Source organism: Plodia interpunctella, chromosome 28 (genome assembly GCF_027563975.2).
Source record: "Plodia interpunctella isolate USDA-ARS_2022_Savannah chromosome 28, ilPloInte3.2, whole genome shotgun sequence".
Lineage (NCBI taxonomy): Eukaryota > Metazoa > Arthropoda > Insecta > Lepidoptera > Pyralidae > Plodia > Plodia interpunctella.
In genome coordinates this window covers 2,629,505-2,644,429 of record NC_071321.1, presented here as the reverse complement: position 1 = coordinate 2,644,429, position 14,925 = coordinate 2,629,505, and the positions used below count along the sequence as shown (strand labels likewise).

At 35.9% G+C, this 14,925-nt stretch overlaps 1 protein-coding gene across 2 annotated transcripts in view; it reads right to left on the bottom strand.

Annotated features, from left to right (window-relative positions):
* The window catches only part of Syt7 (Synaptotagmin 7), a 348,961-nt gene that overhangs the window by 197,175 nt on the left and 136,861 nt on the right, over window positions 1–14,925 (bottom strand). For both annotated transcript variants that reach the window (XM_053765756.1, XM_053765762.1), the window contains one exon: window positions 10,219–10,314. In XM_053765756.1, coding sequence (XP_053621731.1) covers window positions 10,219–10,314 — 96 coding nt within the window. The remainder of the gene's footprint in view (window positions 1–10,218; window positions 10,315–14,925) is intronic.

Genomic DNA, 14,925 nt, shown 5'->3' with positions numbered 1-14,925 from the left:
TGAGCATTGGTTTTCACAAATGTTGCTACCTCAAGTATGTAAAGTGACGGAAGTGTAAGAATTTTGTGTTCTTTAAAAAACGGCTGACAACTATCAGTGCTTTGGAGTCTAAACATTGCGCGAATACAGCGTTTTTGCATTTTAAAAGCTATATCCTTATCCGTCGAATTGCCCCAAAAAATTATTCCATATCTAAGTATTGATTCCACTAAACCATGATAAGCTGTAAGAAGCGCTTTTATGTTTAATTCATTTGAGAGTTTAAATAGTACAAACGCCGAACTACTAAGTCTTTTACTAAGACCATCTATATGGGGTTTCCAGTTTAATTTAGAATCTATAGTTAGCCCTAGAAATTTTGTTGAATCAACTTCTTTCAACACATGGCCTTGATATTCTATTTTATAATTTTCCGTATCAAGCGGTCTTTGACTAAAAGTACAGTACAGTTGCAGTACAGTTTCAAATCTTTAAACCAATAGGTACATCGAATTTGTAACTATAAGGATTTCGGGTAGAGTGATTTTAATTAGGCATTCTGGGTGTCGTGAATAATTAATGGTACAATCCAACCGCAAGTTTTAGAATACGAGTATAGGGCAGAGAGGCCGCTTGCGTGATAATAATAAAGTTTATTTGTTGGTCAAATTAAAATACCGCCTATTTTCAATATTCATTTCACTACAACTTTTGAACGGCTGAACAAAATTTCATAAAACATGGCTAAGAACGCTCGGGATAAAATTATCTATGACACAAAAATCGGACACAGGTACACAGACAGACACGTTAAACTTGTAACACCAGTCTTTTTGCGTCGGGGGTTGAAAATACTTTACAACAACTACGATTTATATCTCTACCATCCCGTTATACGTTTGTTTGTTACCTTTTCACGCTTTATCTACTGAAACAATCTTTTTGAAATTTTTCATACCTATAGTTTGAAGTACGGAGTAGGATATAGGGTACCTTTCGTCCCGGAATAACTGCGCTGGCGGGAAATATACGCGAGTGGAGCCGCGGGCGGAAGCTAGTTTGTATATAATAAAATAAGAAAGTTGTTGTGTGTGATTCGTTACACGTAATGATCATGAAATACGACTATGAAGAGAAATTGAAATAAATAAAATAAATATAGGTATAGCCTACATGACAAATTAGTCGGTAATCAAAACTTGCAAGTTGAACCAATTCCGCTTGTATTAGATGATATTTACCATATCGCTACAGTTTCCACGACAATGCATTATTACGAGACCTGATGGTGCACCCAGGACCGGCTTCCAACGAGGGAACGAAAAATTCCTCAACGGTTTGCACGGAATGCAACAAGATCTCTCTGACGACAATAAAAGTTTGTAACTTATTTTAGTATCGTCAAATTACTTGTATTTATTTAATACTGGTTCCAAATTAAGTAGAAACAAATGTCTGGCTAAGCCGCTCCCGCCCGGCGCTGGCTGAAGGCAAACCCAAGAAGTGCTGGCTTGATGTCATCAAGGATGATATGCGTGACAATGGTCTGATAACTAGTGATGCCGACGACCGTGCGAAGTGGAGACTAAAACGTATGAAAGCGGATCCTGGGCTCCGAGGTTTAATATCTGAATAATAAACAGATAAACGTTCAGACGAAATATTTTCTTTTAAAAATAGAAAAAAAATATTTTTCACGGAACCCTAAAAAAACGGGAACAACGCAAGCGTGACGAATAGTGATGTAATTACTACGTTATCTGACGTTGACATACATCTGTGGCGTCACTGACGGACGTTGAGCCGTGCGATTCAAACGAGACACACTGACGATAAGAGTGAGCAATAAAATGATGAAAAAAAAATGAAAGTTTTTTTATTGCAGCACCACTGTCAATGTATCAGATGATCACTCCAAAAAATACTGTTCCCACGGGAATTTGACCCGGGCGAAGCCGCGGGAAATGCTAGTACTATATAATAGGAATACTTCAATAAGCCCTTTCTTATTTTTTTTTATTTAGCAAGATGATACTTAATCTTGCTTAATAAACATTGAATAAATATATCGTTATATGGATAATGAGCCGGAACGTATGCAAATACGTTAATAAAAATAATAAAAAACTGAGAATTGATTTATTCTTCCGCGATTGTTTTATGCTATCGATATTAAACAGCATTTTCATAGATTTTGTTTAAAATAATCTTATTTGAAATTTGTCTATTTTTGAACAATTAAGTACGTAGAGTAATTTGTTATAATTAAAGAAACGGCCCGTCCCGGCTACGTTCGGGTGAAACCACAATAAATTTGGCATACACCTTCATCAGGAATCGCACTATTGTTGAAAACCGTACAAGAATCTATACAGACAGACGCGATAGAGGACTTTATTTAATAATATTGTATGGATATGTAAGCATAGATATATAAGTTTAGATATAGATTATAATATGTTCGCTTGTTTGATAAAATTGCTCTCAGTGTGTATTCCACTCAAAGGGGAAAATTTCGCAATCAAGTTAAAACATTACGAGTCTTGATACGGTTACATAAGGTTTAATTTTGAAAAACAGCGTCGTTAGCTTTGTCGTATTCCAAATAATATATTATCATGTTGTTGACAATTCAGTAATTTTGTTTATGCTATTTACTGGCGAATTCCATTTTTGTAAAATATATTAATAAAGCGACAATTAATGTGAAAGTTTCTGAGGATATGTGTGAATGTATGTTTGTTACTCTTTCACGCAAAATCTTCTGGAAGAATTGTTACGAAATTTGGTACATGGATAGAATGTAACCTGGAATAACATAGGTTACTTTTTATCCCAAATTTCCTACGAGAGCTAAGCTGCGTAGCCCCGGGCGCAGCATCCTAATTTTATAAATGCGAACTTACGTTGTTAGGTATTCACGCTCTATCTCCTCAACCAATCTTCTTGACATTTTGCATACATGTAGTTTGAAATACGGAGTAGGACATTACGTATATTTCATCCCGGGAAAATAACTATTTCCGTGGGAAATAAACGCGAGCAAAAGCTAGTATGCATTGACAAATTTGTCATTCTTTATTGACAAATACGAAATAATAACGAACGATTGATTTCATCAAACGTTAATTATTTTAGAAGTCTAAATTAGAAAAAGTTATTTAATACTAGACTTTTTTAATATATACTATTATTTATTTCTTCGCTGTAAAATTCTTGCCATTAAATAAGCTCTCATGTAATTACTGTGTGTAGTGTATACTTCAAAAGCTTTTCGCGTCAAACTAGAGGTTTCCTTGGCAGGTTAATTAGCAATATAATTACTAGACAATATGCTATATTGGAAACAGGGTAGTTGCCTGTGTATAAAATAAAATGTATAAACACATTCACATAATGAAACACGATAACCAAATGTCACTTTGTTGATCAATTTTATTTAGATTAACAGTAGTAGTAGTTTAATATTTTGCAACGAGTTAACATATTGTGCTGAATTTCCGACCATGCAGTTCCCTTACTCGCCTTGCACCCGTGTCTATGGCGTCACGATCGAGAACATTAATAAGATGAGGAGGATGTGTGGCCGACTGTACCACAGACTCTTACAAGCTCCGGTTTAATGGACCTTGAGAGCTTAATCCATCGATTAGTCTTAATGTGTTTGCTGACGATTAATGAGCATGCTTAGTTTCGTAGGTGTACTTAGTATGTATGTACTACTATTGTATGTGCGGTGTGTGGTTCCGCCCTAAAATCGGACTAATCCAAATCCTGCGAGTCGACTGAGGGACACGGTAGAGTCGAAGCTACTAGTAAGCATTAATAGCATTCCCAATGAAGGAGCAATTCTCTTACAGCCGACTTGTGACAATTTTGATTCACGTGAAAAATTATATTTATATATGCTACTTTTATCTATGGTCCACACAAAGAATTTTGAATCTAAAATATTACATTTCAAATGATTGATCGATTTTAGAATTTTGAATATAAAGTATTACAATCTGTAGCATTTTGACCTACGTCCTACCTTAATTATGTACTATTTATTATAAAAATTAACGTGAAAAAGTCCCTGTGAAGGTCTAATTTCATTTAAGGTGAATACATTATTTGAATTTGAATTTACCGTCCTTCAAAAAAAGGGTTTTTCTAAAATCTTAATAATCAAATATTGATAAAATTTTACACTACCCCCAGCACTGATTATTCTATTCTACTAATATTATAAATGCGAAAGTGTGTGAGGATTTATGTGTGTATGTATATGTATGTTTGTTACTCTTTCACGCAAAATCTACTGGACCGATTGATGAAATTTGGTACACGGGTAGAATATAATCTGGAATACATAGGGTACTTTTTACACCGAAATCCCCACGGGAGCGAAGCCCCGGGGCTCTGCTAGTTATTCATAAATTAGAGTAGTTAATAATTATTGGTTTTGTTGAAATTTGGTCGAAATGCTCAAAAAATCACCCACCAAAATACAGACAATTCTGAGGGCAAAAGCTAGTCAAATAGGTCTAGGTTAAATGATATTTGGAATATAAAGCATTCCTGTACAACCGTCAATCACTGACGCTATTTCGCTGTGCGAATAAAGTGATTTTCGTGTGGTCCAATATCATAAGCGATAGCGGGTAAAACTAAAAAAAGCTCGTGGCTTCAAGAGGTACAAAATTTTGCCAGAGCCTAATGTAATTTACATAATATCGCCGAATTCAGACATTATGCGGCTGAATAAACATTGCGTTTGCATGAGAGCTTTTATTTGCCGCAATGAATAACCAGCAATGTTTTCTGCATCCGCCAAAGTTTGGAGAAACGTTCAGCGAAATTATATAGCCTAAAAAATTAACCTTAAAATTCGGCTGTAATTTTACAACTGGTGCAACAGTCGACTAGAAGAAGCAAAATATCTATAACAATATATTGAATGTCAATCTATATAATAGGTATAATACCTAAATTTTGGTTGTTTTTTAAACGGAATTAAATAAGATTTAAAGATAAAGTGGGAAACAGACGTGATCATATGTAATGTATGTATCGCTTACATAATTACAATAACAAAGTAATCTATCGCGTCTGTCTATCTGTCAGTTCAGTCAAACTCAAAATCTACTGCACGGATTTTCATGTAGTTTTCACCAATAGATAGTGTGATTCCTAAGGAAGGTTTAGAGATATAATTAATGATGTTTTTACCAGAGCGAAGGCGGGACGGGTGGCTAGTAGTAAAAATGGAAAGTTAATTCCGCTTGACGCTTAATATTTGAACCATACCTTAAGTAAATCTAAAGAAACATGAAGAGAAAACACCGCAATATTCTAACCAGGCATTGACACATTGCTGTTGATGGAGCAGAATAATATTGAAACAAGTTTTTTTTACAAAACTTACATTTTTGACACAAGCTTCTATTGTCGTCAGAGAGATCTTTTTGCATTCAATGTGTGACAAAAAAAAAATGACCGTCCAGTAAACCGTTCAGGAGTTCCCACAACTGGAGCCGTACCTGGGCGCACCATTTGGTCATGCTTATCATAATAATGCAATGTCATCCAAACTAAATGTGTGTACAAAATTACAGCTAGTAGCAACATTCCACCTGAATAAACATAGTGACATGTAATATATAAATAATATACGTAAACCTTCATAGTGACAATGCAAGTTGAATAAAAGCTTATAAAAAGGTACTATATTCTACTATATTCTTGATTCTTACATATACGGCTTTGAAAAAGTAAAATTTGGTACACCTTTCGTAGAATTTCTAGAGTCTTGTGTCGAGTGTTGAGTCTTCTGACTTTATACATGCCGCATGTATAGTTTGAGATACAGGTGGGCCCTCAGACCACACTATGAGGACTGAGGGCCTTTCGTAAAACATCGTATCTCGCTTATTTGGCTTTCACAAAATCTAATTCCAACTTTCACAATTCTTTTGTGATGTTCACTAAATCCCAAGAATAATTTGATAGAATTCCAAGAACTTGGGCCCTCAGACCACACGCACATGACAATTCTGTCGACGGACAACGCAGAAGTTGTATGGAGATTCTACGTATGTCAACGTATGTCAGTGAGAAAAACTATGGAAAATAACGGAGCCCAATGGAGCCGCAACGTGCTACGTCGACGCGACAATGGTGCTCTCTTATATCTTTCTGCCCAAATTTTTTAATGTCATTAGACTTCCTAATGAAATTATTTCATGTGACGTTAAAACCACGAAGTAAGACCAGAGACCGCCATAATAAATTCATGTTTTACGTAATAATAGCTGAATATATCGGGTTTAAGTCATAAGCGAATCTTCATTCCCATCTATGGGTGAATTGTTGATTTGTAAATCACAACTTGTAGTCGCTTCGCAGCGAGTCACAGCTAACCAATCACAGGCGACAACCACACCGCTATGTGATTGGTTAACGCGTATCACTTCCGAAAAATAAAAACACTGGTTGATTATTAACTTGTGTGTGAAATGGAGAAGGCAATGGCAAACCACTCCAATACTAATGCCAAGAAAGTTGTTGTGTGTGTTTAATTCCACGTAATGACCACGACCCTCAGCCATGAAAGTTCACTACTATGAAAAGGAAGAATAAAATTTTGTCTACATGCTCAGCTCCATGATATTAAACAACTTTTTTTATGGCAGTAAAAAAAATCTGCTGATCCAGACATTTTCCTCGAGTTAGGTACCTATTTGATTTTGTATGGAACAGCTGATATTTTCTTCGTGATTGTGGGGTTGCTCCCATACAAAAAGTTGATAAGTATGAGCTGAGCGTGTAGACAAAATGATGCCAACGTATAAAATGTCCTGTAGTTATTAAAAATCGCTTCCACTTGTAACTTAAAAACGTGTTGACAGTCGGTCCTGAACAAAAAAGGGTCCATGAAACACACCGGAGTGTTTGCGCGGTTAGTTTAGTTTACAGATAACAAACAAACAGGCACATCGACTGAACTTAGGTCACGATAATATATTTATGGTAATACTTTGCCGTGTTTCTTCTAGTTTATTGTGGACGGCCATTTTATTGAGTCTAACAAGTTCTAAAGAAACGGAAAAGGATAGTGTAAATGTCAACTTATAAAATACAATATCTCTCTTTCTTCTTTCCACGTAAATAAATAAACCTTAAATTTTTGAAAATATATCTGTAATTTTACAATTGAAAGAATTTTGGCATACGTTTGATTAGTTCCGAAACTTACCCACTACACACAAACTTACTACGGTGAATTTCACGCGTTTGAGCGTTTTGAAGCCCGCCGCCGCGGGCTCTCATTAGTGTTTATTAAATTGTACCATACACAGTAATCAATTTAATTATCCTATTTTATAAATAACTAAAGTACTGGTACAATGTTGATTTTATAGATGTTGAATAAAAAAAAACGATTCTTTATTTAAAAAAAAATGTACAACACTAATGAAACGCTACACGCCGCGTTCAAACAGTCGTGAAATGTACTGGTTCATATATTTAAGACTAAGAAAAATTATGTATATATAATTTATTGACGACATCCGTGGCGCAATGGTAAAGTACTTGCTTGTGAACCGAGAGGTCCTGAGTTCGATCCCCGGTCGGGTCATGATGGAAAATGATCTTTTTCTGATTGGCCCGGGTCTTGGATGTTTATGTATATATGTATTTGTTATATAATATAGTAACGTTGAGTTAGTATCCCATAACACAAGTCTCGAACTTACTTTGGGGCTAACTCAATCTGTGTGATTTGTCCTAATATACCTAAGTACTTATACCTATTATACCCATATTTCTCAAACATAAACAAAACAAACAATTTTCGACGACACAGCACAGTTGTAACTACGTGCTTTTCTATACGTTTTGACACTGTTGTGCGTTGAGATATTTCGACACACAATATATGCGTTGTCTGTCGACGGACGTCGAGACGACGAAGCATGACTCTCTTTTGGAATCACTTCATTGTTCGTCACGTTGATGTTCGTCATTGTATTTGGTTTCCACGTACATCAACGCACGTCATTGTCAAAGAATTTAACGGGCACAACGGAGCTGCAACGCAAAGTGCCGCGTCATCGTGGCACTAACAATGAAGTGATCCTATATGGGTTCCGATTTTACTATTTAATATTTGGAACCCTAAAATATATGTAACTGACCCGCAATTAACGTTAATTGTGTGCCTATAATAATATTAATTACCATTATTAAAGCTTCAGTAATAGTGGAGGCTTTTCTGTGAAATAATGTAGTTTTTGCCTATTACCACATTGAGGATTAATTATTATTTGAGTATTTAAATATAAGAGACTTATATATCTACGGGTTTCGTTGCATGTATCTAATAGTCTAATAAATAACAAGCTCTTTTAAAAAAAAAACTTTTTCCATAATCTTTCGTGGTCGACAGATTCTTGTTGCATTCTATGCGTGACAAAAAACCTTGTCCGTACTGTAAGTTGAGTTTTCTCGTAGGTAGCCGATCTTGGGTGAATCATAAGAATGTCATGCTGATCATAATATCTGTAACTTATGCGACGTGGGAAATTTAAACTCTTTAGGAAAAAGGTGAAAATTAACATGCAAGATTTGATTACAGACAAACAGACATCTAGTTTCACCTGTCCTGATATCTGCTTTGTACAACAGTGTATTTTCCGAGGAAGATTTTAGCTCCGTCGTTTTCTATAGGGTTTGACACTAACATGCGTTGACGTATGTCAAATCTAATTTCTACGTTCTTCTGCGTTTATCCATAGACGGATATCGTATCGTATCGAAAGAGGTCGTCGCAACTAAGCAATGGAAATGCGAGGGAAACACCTAGTCCTTGTGTGGTCCAAGGATTACATAAGTAATCATTGGCGCCATCTATTTTTACTAATGAAAAATATACAACCATTTCCATCCTTCTGTCGAGTGCTATGTCGAATGCTATGAAATTAAACTGGTAGATGTCGTTTATTTATTTAGTTCCTACTGAAAAACACAGATGGCGCTGTGCTTTGACAGCATATTTTGTCCTGAAAATTTTCCCTTCTGAATAGTGTTTTAATTTGTACACAGATGGCGACATGTAATGGTTGCTACGAATCCGCCATCGAAACGTCGTAGCAGTGCTACGATGCTTGCTTTTGCTACGAATATGCTACAAACGCTACGACAATGTCCTTAAGGAATATCACATTATCTTTATTGAGAATCGAATGCAAACTCCACACTGTCGCCGAACTCAGACACATGTCGAAGCGAATGCGTGAACATTGCGCAGTTTAAGTGCGTAGTTACATTGTACAATAATGCATTCGCGTCGACATCTGTCCAGTACGGCGACTAAGTGGAGTTTATTTAATGTAGATTCACAATACTCCACGCCAATGTATGGCTCCCATACACATTTCTTACAAATACAAAGTTTGCGTAGTTTGTTTGACTTTTTCACTGCAATGAAAAGCCAGCAATGTACGTCAAAACCGCCAAAGTTCGGCAAACTCTTCGATAGTGTATCCTCAGAGCCAATCGTAATGATTGGCTCTGATCGAACATTGTCTATTAATAATAAAATAAAAATCAATTTTCATTTTATATTCTCGTCTTAAGTCAAAAATAGAATCTTTTCAGCCACGTGCGGTGTTCGGTGGGTTGGGCTGGCACTAGACTAGTTCTCTGGGCAGCGAAGCGGTGGTGACCCAGTGGTTAAGACCTTCTGCCTGTGATTGAAAGGTCCAGGTTCGAATCCTACTCATCATCTCGTTTCTCAATAATGGTAAGCAGGTAGGTTCGGCTTTTCTTCTCAGCAGCGGTCGTTCCGAAATGTCAGTAGTTTATAGCTTATGAGAAATAACTACAAAAATTGAATATAAAAATTGACGTGAAAAAGTGCCTATGAAGGTCTAATTTCTGAATAAATGATTTGAATTTCAATTTGCCACATGAGTTTATATACCGATCTGACTGATGTATGTAGTGTGTTACAATGATCTTAAAGTTTAATTAGTGCTTATAACTTAGTAACCTTTTATAGGTCATCTAGAGAAAATGAAGAAGGATCTTGGTCAAACAATCTATCATCGATAAGTATCAGGTCTCGGCCCTTCAAACGGCTCGATCAAACCTTGGAGGCTGATACGTGAATTTGGGATTTTCGTTCGCCAAAACAGAACAGTTTTCTGTTCTGAAAACTGTCTACATTATGTGTCTACATTATGTACTCACCCTAATGTCTTGGTACTGATGAGTGGTGTCTTCAAACTGAGGAATCCGTTCAGTCTGCTGGTCTTCTGTCCCCCATCGGAAGAAGACTGATCCACTCTGTAACAGAGGATAAATACCATTCAAGAGGGAGAGAATAGAATATAAAAAAATATTTGCAAGATTTACATAGATCTTAAGTTAACTGTAATCAGCCTGCATACAGGCGCGCACATAATATTAATATATATAATATAATATTAATAATACATTAATTTAAAACAATACTCATCAATAAAATATTTATATAGGTTCAATGTTTGTCGTTCATAGATTCTTTAATACTATGAAATCTTTTTCCATTCAACCATTCCGTCAATTTGATGTTTTTGTGAAATTCTTTCTATCAGTCAATTTAAATTTGGTATTTGATTAAATATTTGTATGCACATGTGGTATGCATTTTATGGAGTCGACTCATTATTTATTAGATGCACTCTATCGCACCATAATGCTATCTCTTTTTGGTCTTATTTCGTTAAGTTACTAGCATTCGTGTACATGTCTTTTTAAAATAATTGTGTGCAATAAATTTTCAAATAAATATTTTCTTTGTCCTTTTTTTGCACATCAACCTATCGAAATTATTACCACGCCATAGAGATTAACCCAGGGTAACTTGATGTGCTGTTGACTGTACACTACTGGCGACTTCGCACGATGTATGTAAACCTTCGAGTTTCGAGAATATATTATCTAAATAACGGTGGAAACTTCATTGAAAACGATTGCGCTGTTTAAAATACCCATGCCTAATGAACTTAAGTTTAGATAATTTGGCTTTGATTGGACAAGCCGATAGCCTGAACTTTAACCCTACTTGGAAATGTTATGATCTTGCCTACTGCCAAGGTCTTTAGTCCCCACGATATCCACGGGAGAAGGGAGCGGTAATAAGGATGACACTCCACTAGGACAAAACCACACGCCAACAAATAACAAGCTTTCAACATTAACATAGCTATATGCCAATATGTAGGTATAGCTCAATGCCATTTTACACTACATTCGCACACTTCAACTTAATTAACACAACATACATACATATATAGCATGGTATCAGATCGTAGCTCCCGCGAGGCGCAATTCAATTTTCTGTTTATGTCACTATACTAAAGTAGGGTGGGTTCACAGTTTCCGATGAGTCTTTGAGGCTTAATTCAATAGACTCGGCTCAATTTTACAAGACTCGGTGTACTAACAAAACTCAGAGTCTTGAGTCGAGCCGAGCTCCAGTCCTTTCTCGAAAACTCGAGCGATAAAATAGAACTCGTGTTTTAAAAATAACTCGAGTCTTAAAAAGAGCTCAAGTGTATCAGGTCTTGAGCATATCAAGGAATTATTTAAGAGCAGCTGGTCAGAGTTGGTTACATCTAGGTAACTAGTGTAACAGCCGGTCTTCGTGGTGTATTCTAAATTTTGTGTACCTAAGTACGCAGAATTTAGAATACTACAGAAGTCTTGACCACGGGTGTATACGCGATTTTAAAATAACCACACACACTTGACATTAGTATGGCGGCCGCGCGTTTTGTTGACACGTCGCCGAAACGAATTATCATAACGGGGGTGGCTCGCAGAGCGTTTCGACCGCTGCGGTCACGCTGTCATCACAATTTTTAAAATTTTAACAAAGAGAAGAATGAGTTTTACTATATGACTTTACATTAATACTCTGTGCTGTAGTAATATAAATTTTATGAATTGTTTGTTGTTCCAATGTTCCGAAAAGAGCGTAAAAGTACACCAAAAACATAAAATATCACTTATAACATCTAAATACCACATTTCAAGGTCGTTTTATTTCATTATTGCTATCTCAAGCGTCAAATTTCGAAATTTCAGATCTCAAGCGTCCATTTTACAAAAGTTGCTAGAATAGTCAAACATTTTACACTATGATTTTACTCAACTATTTGGTTAAGAAAACCTGTTTAAAGTTAAATCTACTATAGTTAATCGCGGTAAAATCTAGAAAATAATAAACTTTGTATTGTAGTAGTAGTATTAAATCGAATGAATATGAATAATAAAACTTTACATTTTTTTTTGCTAAGAAATAAAACAACTTTTATAAAAAAGGGACGGTGACATTAGAGAACACCTAAAAAAATTTTTTTTTTGTTAAACTGTAATCGCTAACAGTCGCGCTGCACCTTTATCTATTGTTACTGTCTCCGTGCTGACTCCTGAATCAAGTTTTTAACTATCTATATAAACTTTACCGATCGACTATGGTCCCTACTAATTCAAGTAAGGATTAATTAAAGTAAAGTCCGACTTTGACTATGCTTTAAATATTTTGGGTTCCGTACCTCGAAAGCAAAAAAATAATATTGCTCCTGTGTATGATACATTTTCCAGGTTCTAATAGTATCTTAAAAATTTTCAATGAAAATCCAACGAATTGAGAAAATATTTTGCCAACAGTACACAGGGTATGTTATTGGTAAACGTCGTATTAAGTACCGTCAGCGTAACATATCGAGCGTCGGCAAAACAAATGCTGGAAGAACGTCGCTGGCAGCCGGCGCGGTGCTAAGCCGGTCGCTACGTTGTAGCGTATGGTGCGAGCGAGGAGCGGAAGCGGTTTGTAACTTTTTCAAATGAGCCCTCCTAATTTTATGCAATGATCAATTATTTTATAAAAAAACCTCTAGACGAATTCAGTAGGTACCTACTTTTTGTGAAGGTGGTTGTTTACATCAACGCAATGGAACCGAGAACAATTGAGCAAGAGAAAGATAGAGAAAATTAACTCCTATTAACACCAATAATATAAATAAGTCTTTGTAGGGATAAATTCAACAAAACACTGAGCTGATTTATATAATCATTCCACAAGATTTTATATTATAAGTCCAATCATATAAAAGACCACCGTTAAAAAATATTTTAGTTAAATGTTGGTCTTAATTACAAGTTTGTTCACAACTTAAATTTGTTCGGCCTTTGCCCAGCAGTGGGACACATCAATATAAAAGAAAATCGAATTGAATACACCTAGGATCGGCTCCCGACGACAGACATGACATACGGACATGATTTTTTGTCGCTTGATCTCTGACCATAAAAGCGTGTGTAAAATGTTAGCTTATTACAAAACTTATACTTCCAGGAATACTAACGGTCCGTTCCGGCTTCGCTCGGGTAAAACCATGATAAAATGATATACATAAACTTTCGTCACGAATTAAGCTTATTAATCAATAAAAGCATCATCGAAATCCGTTGCGTAGTTTTTAAATCCCGCTGTCTGTCTGTCTGTCCCCATGTAGCATACATAGAGACAGACAGACAGTGACATTATCGTTTTTGTGGCACAAAACGCGAACAATATCACTATCACACAGTATAAAATAAAGTCGCTTCCCGCTGTCTGTCTGTCCCTGTGTAGCATATACATAGGGACTACAAAAATACTTTGTTGTTATACTGTGTGATAGTGATATGCTCGTGTTTTGTGCCACAAAAACGAAAATGTCATTACAACGAGTCATATTGCTAGCGCCTCGCCTCGCTCCAACATATTTTGTATAATAGAATATTCTACTTATACTAAATGTCACAATTGGCAAATTTACTATGTAAAAAATCCATACTAATATATATATATTCAATATTATAAATGCGAAAATGTAACGTAGTCAAAGAACTCCGATCAAACTTAAACAAAAATCAACCCCTTAATTACTACAATGGGGGTTGAGAGTTTGTGTGAAAATCATGTCTCTTCTACTTTCGTAGATAAATTCATGCGGGCTAAGTCGCGGGCAAAAGCTAGTATAATAATTATAACTATATACATACATTGGTCACCTTCGGTTCGTAACTTTTATTTCCAACACTGATAGCCCTGTTCACATAGACAGTATCCATGTACCCAGAAGATTCTTGTTGCGGCCTTAACTTCGATTTTAACGTGTTAGGTATCTCCAAAACTTGGGTTTGGGCGAAAAGGTTTGAATTTCCAAACGTGTAGAGTTTATTTCTTCATCTAGTTTATCACCAAAAAGTTCAGCGAAAAACGAACATAAAAGATAAAAATATAGGTACATAAATAGAAAATGAAAAATTTTCTATTCAAAGCATGATACACATAAATTTAATAATAAACAGCTTGTTACCCGCGACTTCGTCATCGTAGTGTTAGTTACTGCATAATATTTTTTGTTATGTGTTTACCGTGCCATATTACTAATATCTACGACCAATATATTTGTGTGACAGCCAGTTAAGTCGTCTTTTCAACATGTTTACATACAAACTTTCAACCCCCCTTATAGTAATTTAGGGGTTCATTTTTCCTATCTCACGCGCATCACACAAAAACTACTAGATGTAATCATCATCATCATATCGAGTGTGTTATCGCTAACACTGGTGTCAGGTTTTATTCAAGTCGCCTAGAGGCATCTGACATGACTTTTACGACTACTTACCGCCATCTACTGGCAGATAGTCGCATACACACTAATTAAACTAAACTGTCAACCAGTGTGCAGGTTTCCTCACGATGTTTTCTTTCACCGGAAGCAAGTGGTGGTCTATGGAAACTACTATATATGGATCAGATTGATATACAAATTCATGTGGCATGAGTAGGATACGAACCTGAGACCTTTAGGTCCACAGGCGGGCGTCTTAACCATTACACCACCACCGCTTCGT